This window comes from Triticum urartu, chromosome 7, assembly GCF_003073215.2.
Source record: "Triticum urartu cultivar G1812 chromosome 7, Tu2.1, whole genome shotgun sequence".
NCBI lineage: Eukaryota > Viridiplantae > Streptophyta > Magnoliopsida > Poales > Poaceae > Triticum > Triticum urartu.
Genome location: NC_053028.1, coordinates 619,823,636 through 619,835,244, shown reverse-complemented (window position 1 = coordinate 619,835,244; position 11,609 = coordinate 619,823,636). Strand labels below are relative to the sequence as shown.

Genomic DNA, 11,609 nt, shown 5'->3' with positions numbered 1-11,609 from the left:
ACTGATGGAAAGCTATTGTAAACACGCAACTTTCCCGTGTTGATCATTTTTTCATATTCGCGATGATTTTAAAAGTTTTTCATATCAAATTCATTCAGTGTAGTTGGTGGACTTCCTGTAGTTTTCACGTTGAACTTCTGTGACATATTTTCGTATGTAATTTGCTCATCCATTCCGTCAGTGTTACACAAATGATATTCTTTTTGTACAAACCTCTTTGACAATATTTTTTTAACTTTGTCCGACCGGGGACTTGAACTTACTCAAATGATATTCCTACTGTTTTGAAGTAAATTAGAAAATGACGAGATCACGATTTCTGCCTTCATCGCGAATGGAAATGCACTATGTGAAGTAGTTGAACTTCTTGGGCATGTCTATTTGAACTTCACTCTGTTTTTGATGTGCTGTTTTTTTGCATTGCGTCAAGTAGTTGAACTTCTAGGCATGCCTGTTTGAACTTCACTTTGTTTCACTTTATTGAATTTTTCTTATATAAAATACACACCATGTAGTACGTGAACTTCCAATTGTTATCACTTTGAAATTCTCTCTGATTTGAGAGAATTATTTTAAAACACAATACACAACATAGTTTTTCTCGTTATTTAAATTTGAAATTCTAGTTATTTTGTTTGAACTTCTAGGGGTCTTGCTAGAAATGGAGACATATGTTTTATATTAAAAATTGAACTGCTACATTATTTCAATTTGACCTTCTGCATTCTATTTTTAAAAATAGAAAAAAAATCATTTTTATAAATATTAAACCATTTTGTTATTTTAACTTAATTTCTTGGTTGTTTTAGTTTGAGCTTCTAGTTTTTTAAAAACAGGGAAATCTGTTTTTAAACTTTTTTAGTTGTTCCTTTATTTTAATTTGAATGTCTTCGTTTTATTCTTTAGTAACGAGAAAAAAAATCTAACTTTTTTAAAACTTCAAACTTCTCTGTTATTTTAATTTGACCTTCTAGGTTTTTTATCACCGAACTTCCGAACGGGGTGGGCTTATTCTTTAGGCCATTGTATTAGTTTTATTTTTTGGTGAACATTCCGTTAACAAGTTTATAACCTATGATAGAGATGAAAATACCCTATGATAGACCTACTCGGAGGACACATACGTGCCGTAGACATGCATGGGGGCACCCACACGAATAGCACACATTCAAGACGCACACACTCAAGACTCATGCTCCGCCGAAGGGCGGCATGAACTTATTTGGATCTTTTAGTTGAACTTCAAGGTTTTCTTACTAGGGTTTAATAAACTTTGAAGTTCTGTATTAATTTAATTAGGACTTCACATTTTTTTATTTTTTAGCAAAGAGTTGTTTGATTTTCTAACAAACATCAATTTTGACTGTGTTTTCAATTTGAAATTTATGGTTGATTCTTTCATAACAATGAACATATGAGTTTTTAAAAGGATAAAATCCTAGGTTTTTAAATAAACATGAACCACTTCCTTGTTTTAGCTTGAACTTTGACTGTTTTAAAAACGGGGAAAATATTTTAAAACTTTTTTAATTGCTCCTTTATTTTAATTTGAACTTCTTCATTTTATTCTTTAGTAAGGAGAAAAAAATATGTGTTTTTTATATATACTTTGAACTTTTTTGTTATTTTAATTTGAACTTCTTCGTCTTATCCTTAGGAAAAATTAATTTAAAAAAAATTGAACTTCATGCTTTTATTTTTCCTTAGAAATCAAAAGAATTTGAATTTTTCGTATACTCCTTTATTTGAACTTCATACTTTTATATATACTCCTTTATTTTAATTCAAATTTCTTCATCGTTAGTCTTTAATAACAAGGAAAAATAGAGTTTTGTATAAATACTGAACTTCTCTATTTTTCTAATTTGGACTTCTTGGTTTATTTCTTTTAGTAGCGGAAATATCCTTGTTTTGTAATAAATATTGGACCGTCTGTTATTTAAATTTGACCTTTTAGTTTTTTAAATTTACAAAGAGTGAAATTTTTTATTTTCAAATGCACTTTCTTAAAGAAATTGACTTCCTGCTTTTTAATTAGAAACAGTAAAATACCCGCTTCAAAGTGCTCTGTTATTTTTCTACTGCTGTGTTATTTTTGTACTGCTCTATTTTTTATTTAAACTTCTTGGTTTATTCTTTTGTAACAGGGAAAATCCTAATTTTCTAATAAGCGTCAAAACTTTCGATTTTTTATATTCGAACTTCTATGTTTTTTTAGAAATGGACAATTCCATATTTGATAAACTATTTTTAACTGTTTTATTATTTAAAATTTGACCTTCTTGGGGTTATCTAAAAGTAATATGTTATTATGCTAAAAATTTAAAGGCTCTATTATTTTAATTTGAACTTTTTGGTTATTTGTTTTTAATAACGGGAAAATTCATGGGGATCTTTTTTATACACCGATAATATTTTCTTCGAACTCTCCAATGTTATCAAATTTGAACTTCCAGAGTTCAAAATTTCTAGGTGGCCCTTGTTTTCTTCTTTTTTGTATATAAACATCGAAACATTGAAACGCTTGTTTATTTTAATTTGGACTTCTTCGTTTTTGTGTTTGAAGCACGAGAATGTGAAAGGAAAGTTCGTGCAAATATCTTCTAATACAAACCCCTAGTAAATATGCACGACCATTTTTGTGGGGGTTTTGAGTGAAAAATGCCCCCACTCGAACGCCCCATTTATGGATTTCTTTTTTTTTCATTCGAACTTCACTCTCAACCTTTCTTCTTGTTCCATATTTTTTTAAGTTCTTTTGACCTTCTTTGACTTTCACACATGAACTTACATGAAAAATTGAAAAAAATCTTATTCGAACTTTCTATGTTTTAACTAATGAAAAGTTGTTTTTGAAACTTATTTTGTCAGTATATTAAATTGTTATGTTTTCCTGGTTACCATAGTACTTTGAAACATATGTGACTAAACTGGTGCTGGAGGTGTGTTTCTTCTTGTCCATGCACTGTTCCTTTTTTAGTTAATTTTGGAATACTTATATATTTTCTACCGCAACAATTCGTTTTGTTGGTGAATTGCCATGAAATTGTAAGTTTTCCATCGAGTATGTCAAGTGTAATGGTCAGAGGATTATAGTACCTCAAGATAATATACTGACAAGATAATAGGGACCAGCCATCAGTGGTGCCCTGAGAATTAAAGAATGAATTACCAGCATGTACATTTAAAGGTTGGCATTTGGAAGCAACGAACATGAAAGAACGCATCACTGAAACAAATTGTTTTTTGAACGGAATGCTGAAACAAGTTAGCCTGCTAGTTTTATCTGAACTTTTTCCTCCACTGTTTCCATGGGTGGTGTCGCACCTTCTTTCAGCAAAAAGTTGTCATTGTCCCAAGTGCTACTGCACCTCACCACTTCTCAATCCAACCGCCATTGACCAACTCTCCTTGTCTCCGCCTCGGCCATCAGAGAAATCAACCACTAACCAAGGTGAGGAAGAGAAGAACTTTGTGTCCTCCCCTCCACTATTGCGGGTAAGCAAAGGGAGTGTTTGCAGCAGGAAGTTCAGATGGGTGGAGCTGGCCGGTCGGCGGGAGGGGTAACCGGCGGGAGAGCAGAGACATTGCTTATTTTCTGCAGTTCAAATAGAAGACCCAATAAAGTTCACCTAACATCATAACCATGGGGGAGCATGAAACCTCGAGGAGCCATGGTTGGGAGAGCCTCCGGGCATGGGCATGGGCAAGAGGAAGCAGTGGAGGGGCGGAGCTGAGGAATCGCGCAAGCTCGTGCTTGTGGTCGGCGCTGTGTCGACGTCGGCGGGCGTTTTGGTGCGGGGTCACGCCTATGCAGGAAGAAGGTCGAGGTGGGGGTGTGGGCAGGGAGCTCGGAAGTGGATCTGCGCTAGTGGACCGCCTCACGGCGTCCTCGTCTGGGAACACATCGGCTGGATGAGGACGAGCACTAGTAGAAAAAGGACCTAATGTGAGACACGTTAGTCCCGGTTCGATTTTGGCCCGGTACTAATGCCACCATTAGTGCCGGTTCGAAAGGCTATACATTAATGCCGGTTCGTGCTGAATCTTTAGTACCGGTTCGTGCCACGAACCGGTGCTAAAGGGGTGGTGGCAGGCTGGTGTCAAGCCGGGGCCCCATGATCACCTTTAGTACCGGTTCGTGGCACAAACCGGTACTAAAGGGCTAACCTTTAGTACCGGTTCGTGCCATGAACCGGGACTAAAGGGGTCTGACCTATAGTCCCGGTTGGAGACACAAACCAGGACTATAGCGCAATTTTCAAACTCTACCCCCGCCCCCCCCCCCCCAGTGTATCGCCATTTCAGTTTTGAAAAAATCAAAAGAAAATGATAAAAACTTCAGAAAATAAAATCCTTCGAGAGGTAGTTATATTACTACCTTACTAGTTATGAAAATTTGAAAACTTAAATTTGGACATGTTTTGCAAAAAAGTGTAGGGAAAATGTAAAACGGCTATAACTTTTGCATACGATGTCGGGAAAAAACGTATAATATATCAAAAAATTCAGCACGAAAATCTGCATCCGATTTTGACAGCCTACGGCCTGTTTGCAATTTTTTAGAATCCTAAAATTCCAAAAGGAAAAAAGATATGCTCAAATTTCAGTTTTTTTAATTTTGGTCAAACTACGGTCAAACTACTTATTCAAGAAGTATTAATGTTACTACATAATTATTCAAGAATATTAGTGTTACTAAATAATTATTTCAATTTTTTGAATTTTGGTCAAATCTGGTCAAACTATGGTCAAACTGTGGTCAAACTATGGTCAAACTTATTCAAGAAATATTAGTGTTACTAAATAATTAATGTTTTTTAGAATAATAGTTTCAAACTCAAATGGTGAAACGATTGACCTAATGCTCAAGCTAAACTGCTGAGGGTTAATAGGATTGACAGCTTACATTTGTCAGGAAAACAATAAGTGCAGACTTGGAAAGTAGGGGGAATAGAACTCCGAAGTTAAGCGTGCTCAGGCTGGGTGACCGACCGGGAAGTTAGACGATTTGGAATGAGTGATCCACACTTGAGCAGTTAAGAGGGGTGATTAGAGACTAAATTACAAAATAATTCAATTCAGAAAATTGAAAATCGAAAAAAATCAAAACATTTTCCAAAATTTTCAAAAAAAACCTTTAGTACCGGTTGGTAACACCAACCGGTACTAAAGGTCCTCCATGCCACGGCGCGAGCTCACGCCACGTGGTGAGCCTTTAGTGGCGGTTCGTGCCGAACCAGTACTAAAGGGGGGCCTTTAGTGCCCACACTTTAGTGCCGGTTACAGAACCGACACTAAAGGCCCTTACGAATCGGTTTTAAAGCTCTGTTTTCTACTAGTGGAGGTTGGCCGGGCGGTAGTGGTGTAGCAGCGGCGTCTGAGAGAGCCGTCGGGCCGCGTGCCGGTGTGTGGTGGCGGGATTGGTCACGGGGGCGGACCCATGTGCGGCGGCGACGCGTGGGATTCCTTGGATCCCGCTACGCGCAGTGGTGCAGGGGTCCGACGGCAGTAGGAGGCGCGTCGGGCCGGGGGGAAGGGGTGGCGGCAGCGGGTGACGCGCTGGGGGCGGCGGCCGCCGACGGGAGGTGGTGAGGTGGAAGGTACAGCGGGGGCGGGGGCGATGGGATCGGGGGGAGGTTGGTGGTGGACGAGCGGTCGTGGGGAATCTTTTTCCTTTTTTGTGGCTACGCGTTCGGGAGTTTGGGAACAACCTCATCGCTCCTATATAACGCGTGTCGTGATCCAAATAACTATTCTGATCCTAGGATCAGAATAGTGTTATCCTATATATATACATCCGGGCTATTCTGTTACGCGCAACAGAATATTATTCTGTTACCCTTTTTGAACTGACGGTTGCAGGTGGTTGTACTGATGTTTTCGAAGCGGTTGAACTGATGCTTTCAGTTGTGTTCAACAGATCGTCTTCTTTAGTTCAAAAACTTTTTGTAATTTTTTTGTCGGAACGGGGCATGTAATATATCGTTGGAAAGCTCTTGACAACCATATTTCAAGTATATTGAACGTTTTTGCAAAATCATTATCGTTTAAGAGCAGTTTTGAAAAAACCATTTTTTTTCAAAACTGAAAACGTGAATCGTATTTTGGACTCAATTTTCAAACGGTTTGTCGGAATTGAGCAAATAAGATGGCGTTGGAAAGCTGGTGAAAATCCGCATCTTCCATATATGTATTGTTTTTTCTAATTTTATATGATTTTAAAGTAATTTGAAAAACGGTGAAATTTTGGGCGAAATGTATTTTTGCGATTTTTTGCAAATGGTTTGTCGGATTGACGCAAATGGTATGGCGTTGGAAAGCTATGGAAAATGCGCAACTTTTTCGTATAGAAATGTTTTTATAATTCCTTATGGTTTAAAAACGAATTTGAATACGGTAAAATTTGATTTTGAACGCGATTTTTTTAAAAAGTTTGTCGAAATATGACAAATAATATACCGTTGGATAGCTATCGAAAATGCAAAACTTAGTCATGTTGAACGTTTTCTCTACTTCGTAACCACTTAAGAGTAATTTTGAATACGACATAACAGGATCCTGCTGTTTCTCGTCTGAAAAACAGAGTAGTCGTACTGATATATGTGTATGTTTGTACTGAGCTATTTTTTGTAGAGTAATTTTGAATGGTTCCGAAAAAGGGGTACTTGTGCAGATGCTTGCATGGGTTTGTACTAAACATGTTTTCACTAACTAGACTTTGCTCTGTTTTTTGGGTAATATTTTTCTCGTAAGCTTTCAACTGTTTACTGTATCGTCGCCACTGTACTTGTATGGTTTGTATCATCGAACTGAATGATATTTTATTCAAAAAGAAAATGTGTTTGTTTTATTTCTTTTTTTTAACTCAACATTTTTTTGACAACGTTGTTCTGAACTTCTCTCATTTTATGACTTGTACTGAGGTACTTACTAAGCAGGATTTTCATGGGGTTTCTTTTTTTGCTTGAACTTTACAAGTTGAATTTCTACCATTTTTTTTATTCCAAACGGACCACGTTTTTAACTTGTACTGGGGTACTTACTACGCCCGAACTGGGGTGGCTGTCGCGTGTCTTGGCATGTTTTGAACTCGAAGAAAATGTTTCGCATGTTTTCTTTTAACTCATTTTTTTTACAACGATGTTCTGAACTTCTCTAATTTTATGACTTGTACTTTTTACCATTTGAATTGCATGGGGTTTCTTTTTGCTTGAACTTTTACAATTTGAATTTCTGTCATTTCTTTTATTCCGAACGGACCACCACTTTTAACTCGTACTGATCAATATTTTTAATTAAACCATTTTTCCTTTCATCTGACAGAAATATTTTCCACACATAATACACGTAACAAGATGTAACAAGATCGCTACAGCATTACCACCTCCATGCTTTTTAACTGATGTAACAAGATGACTAGAAGTTTGATACAAGGCCAAAGGACGACCAAATGGCACAATGTCAAAAGGCATAATTATTGGAGTCAAGCAACTAGGGAAAGATCCAAAGCCTCCACAACATCAACACCTGATTTGAGTACTGCTACGCCAGTTAAGCTAGGCCTTTCTTCTTCAGCAAAAGCCGCATAAGCACTTGCCTTTCTCACAGTCGCCAGGACAGAGCATCTCAGACGCCTCTACTCCTGTTGCTTTTCCTTGTGCAAGAGGCTGTTGACGGATCACGCAGTGATGCAGGTGGCCATGGTAGTGACATGAGCAGTGACGCAGGTCTCCGAACTGATGGTCGCGACGAACTCGGCCACCCTGAAGCCACGGGGTTGGACTGAGCATGGTGCTGAAGTTGAGTAGAACATTTAGGAATTAGGATAAATAGGAAACAACAAACAGGTGGAAGAAACCGTGAAGTGAAATGAGTTATAGAAGACAGTATGCATTATTCTCACTAAAAAAACTTCTGTTTGTGTGCAACTTCTCTACTTGCATACGTTTGGAGGGAGAAACACAGAAAATACAACCACATGGATCAACACATTTGGAGGGAGAAACTATAGACGTACATCACGGGGTAGCAAATAATATGAACTCCAGGCACAACATTTTTTTAACTTTTTTTTGTATCTCGCAAACTGAAAATAATAAGAAAGCAAATTAGAACACAAAGTAAGAAGAAAGTAGAGCACCAGTGCTTGTGCGGCATGGATCCGTCAACCCTTTTGCATCCTAGTTCCAGCCAGCATGAGCTAGCACCTCCTGGATCGAGCTGCAGTAGTGCAACACAACGCATAAGAGAGATAAAAAGGTGAGTAGCAGCATGTACAGGAAGGGGAGAAAGCAACTATAGCACACAAGCATCCACGGGCATACAGAGATGCAGGAACTTCTCTCCACTTGAGACTAAACTTATATAATTTTTATTGTTGAACTTTCAGATATCTTACAAGAATTGCATGGTTTTAGTGTTTTGCTTTTACCTCGTTGCTTCTCTGAACTTACAAAATAAACTTTGTTACATGCGCTCATTAACATAACCACACACACATGTTGTGCTATAGAAATAGCATGGAAACACAAAGAAAACTGGACTTACGATTGGTAAGTAGATGTACTGAAAAGAATTCAAAAGATGAACTAAAAACAATTGAAGCTCTTCAAAAGCATCCAGGAGAGATAACAAAAAACTAAAACGCACGGGCGACACAGTTACTAGAACCGGGCCATAAGGACTAGAACCAAAACTATCAATATAAGTTGATGTTTTTTTGTAGGTTTTTGGGAATGAGAATACCTGTATTTTTTTGCAATTATATAAAAGTTTTAAAATGTGTACTACTCCATAACAAATGTTTATACTGCACATGTCCGTAAATATTAGCTTTTTATTTGGCAACAAAGAAACATCAAAAAGGATATTTCATTTCTTGTAAGCATATCAACAAACAGCTTGATAGCAGCAGGAATAGAACAAGTTCTTAGTTCTTACCATTGGGGACCTGCCCACTTGCGCGATCTGACGTCCACTCGTGCGAGTAGACCTGACGCACACACCATCAGGGACCTGCCCACTGTGCGAGATCGAACTGAACCCGCTCGTGATGCCAAGGCCGACTGAACTTACGATCTCTCCAGATCTCAATGATTGTGTTACAAATATACACACAAATCCAAACGAGCTCATGTGAGTGCATATTAAAAAGATAATTGAGTTCATCTATATTAATCGGAGAAGTTCAAACAGAAACTTTTCTTGAAAAAATGTACTGTTTTTGCTATAACAACTATAGTCATCTTGCCAACCATGTATATTTAACTGGTTAAAAAGATAATCAAGTTCATGTATATTAACCCGAGAAGTTCAAAAAGAAACTTTTAATAATAATTATATTCATCTTGCCACCCATCAGTTTTTGCTGTAACAAAATTCAAACATTTAAAAAGTTTGTACTGTCGTGGGGAAGCCTCAGTTCTTTGACAAACACTCTCATGTTCTTTGACAGTTTTAGTTTTGTCTGCACTTACCAGTTTCCCGATTTCGAACTTACAGAATTTTATACCCCAAACTTCTACAGGTTTATTTAATTTCTCAGGAACAAAAAACGAAGGAGTCTGGACTCAAGAATTATAGAAAGAACAAAACCATATGTGTGAACTTATCTAGAGGCTTTTGCTGAACGGAGGAGACGAGATGACGCAGGAGCAAAACCCGACTCCTTGAATATACAGTAGCTATGCTGTCAATACTTCTTTGAGTTCTTATTTCTGAACCTTCATAGTAGTAATACATGTACTGTGCGATACACAATTCTGTCGTTGAGCAAATGATCTAGGAACAAAAACACTCCTGCAGTGCACACACCAAAAAGAAGTAACGTGTTATACAATCTAGAATGAAGCAAAGTCGACACATGTCGGAAGATGGATGCACAGCAAAGAATCAGCTGTTAGCAAATTATAAACAGAAACCGTAGTGAATCAAGTTGCTTGACAAACACATAACTACAGCCCGAAAAAAAGGAGAGGTATAGCTAGAACTTGGTTCCGGGCTCCACCAGATTCACAGCTCTGCTCGACTTCAAACCTCTCCATTGAACTTGCAAAAAACCCTATTCGCATGTGATTTGTGCCCGCCAAATAAATAGGGAATGTAAGCATTCGCCAATCAAACATTCATCTTAACAGCAGCATCCTCCAGGTTGATTCCCCTGCTCTGGGCAGCCACAACTCAAACTCCAAATGTCAGAACAAAATCAATTCTTCTGGCAGGTCTTATTTACCATAAGATCTTGGACCAGTACAGCAAGAGCTGCTGAGAAGCTGATGGGACCAAATATGAGTTTCGCTGCCACTCAGCAAAACAGACAACTGGACTATTTTCTATTGAAATTGCAAGACTATGACACATTTCTAGCTGCTAGACAAAATGGGCTAAAAAGCTTCAGTCAACAACAGAGATCAAGAAGTATATAAATCCACCTTTACCGGACACTAGCCAAAAGATTCAGTGAGACGGAAACACATAATCATCTGTACAAAGAAAGGTCAAATATCGCTCTATGCAACAACTGAATATTTTAAAGTCAGCTCCACAACCGACCACCACTATGCCCTCTGTATCCATCACGATAACCTGCAAAATGTAATACTAATATTCAGACCCAACTCAACAAGATGGCTTTCAACAATATCTTCGGGTAAGGAAATTAATGGATGCACAACAAAGAATCAGCAAATGTGTATATCTTGAAAAAGAGTGATCCAACAGAAAACCTACCCAAAGAAGGGGCTGGTGCTCCACGGCCATATTAGCTAATTCAGGACGGACCTTTTGTCCAGCTTCAACTAGAATGCTGATGCAGTTCGTACTGCAGCGGGGATAGGAGGATGGCGGAGTTGGAGGACGAGCTCATCGCCCGCGCGTGGTGGAGAGGGAAGGAGGTGGCTGGGGGCATGGCGGCGGGGGAGGAAGGCGGCCGTGGCAAAGGGAGGAAGGTGGCCGGCGCACGGGGAGGGAGGGAGGTGGTGGGACCGGCGACGCGAGCTGGGGGGCAGGGGGGACTGCAGGGGACCGGCGGCGCGAGCTGGAGGACAGGGGAGCGCGGCGCCATCGGCGGCCAAGGGAGGAGGGCGGTGGCGCGAGCAGCGCCAAGGGGAGTACGGCTAGGAGGTTGGGCAAGCGTCGGCGACGCGACCGGCAACCAGGAGGTTGTGTGCGGGGCGGCGGCGCGTTGGAAGCAGTGGGGAGGTGGGCCGGCGGTGCGGTGGAAGCAGGGGGCGGCGCTCCGGTGGAAGCAGCGGGGAGGCGGGCCGGTGGCGCGGCGGAAGCAGAGGGGCGGCGCTGGCGGTGGGTGGAAGCAGGGGGCGGAGCCGGCGGCGCGGGGAAGCAGGGAGGCAGGGGCCGGCGGCGCGTGGGAGCAGGGGGCGGCGCTGGCGGCGGGTGGACTCGAGAAGAAGCTGGGGAGTGGGTGGGCTTTTTGTCCGTTTCGTGCCACATCGATAGCACCGGTGCGTGCAAAATGGATCGGGCCTCTATAAGGGCCGAGGGGTAACAGAATAATATTCTATTACCGGTAATAGAATAGCTATGTCCTATATATATATATTCTTATTTTGTATGTTATTCTTTATCCGAGGTAATCTTACGATCATTTC

At 39.9% G+C, this 11,609-nt stretch overlaps 1 protein-coding gene across 1 annotated transcript; it reads right to left on the bottom strand.

Annotated features, from left to right (window-relative positions):
* Positions 1-7,373: 7,373 nt before the first annotated feature.
* Positions 7,374-11,372, bottom strand: LOC125523425. The gene is made up of 5 exons (XM_048688463.1): positions 10,732-11,372; positions 9,615-10,587; positions 8,944-9,101; positions 8,144-8,223; positions 7,374-7,797 (listed from the first exon to the last, which is right to left on the bottom strand). The coding sequence occupies exons 2-5, from the start codon at positions 9,742-9,744 to the stop codon at positions 7,575-7,577; spliced, it is 591 nt and encodes a 196-aa protein (XP_048544420.1). The 5' UTR covers positions 9,745-10,587; positions 10,732-11,372; the 3' UTR covers positions 7,374-7,574.
* Between the last annotated feature and the right edge of the window lie 237 nt (positions 11,373-11,609).

What these genes read in the sequence shown, in the direction of transcription:
- LOC125523425 (XM_048688463.1), bottom strand. Translation starts at nt 9,744, where the DNA reads ATGTATTACTACTATGAAGGTTCAGAAATAAGAACTCAAAGAAGTATT. An exon ending in CGTTCAGCAAAAGCCTCTAG is followed by an intron (nt 9,102 to 9,614) that starts ATAAGTTCACAC and finishes TATTTGTAACAC; the next exon opens with AATCATTGAGATCTGGAGAG. An exon ending in AAGTGGGCAGGTCCCCAATG is followed by an intron (nt 8,224 to 8,943) that starts GTAAGAACTAAG and finishes GCACTACTGCAG; the next exon opens with CTCGATCCAGGAGGTGCTAG.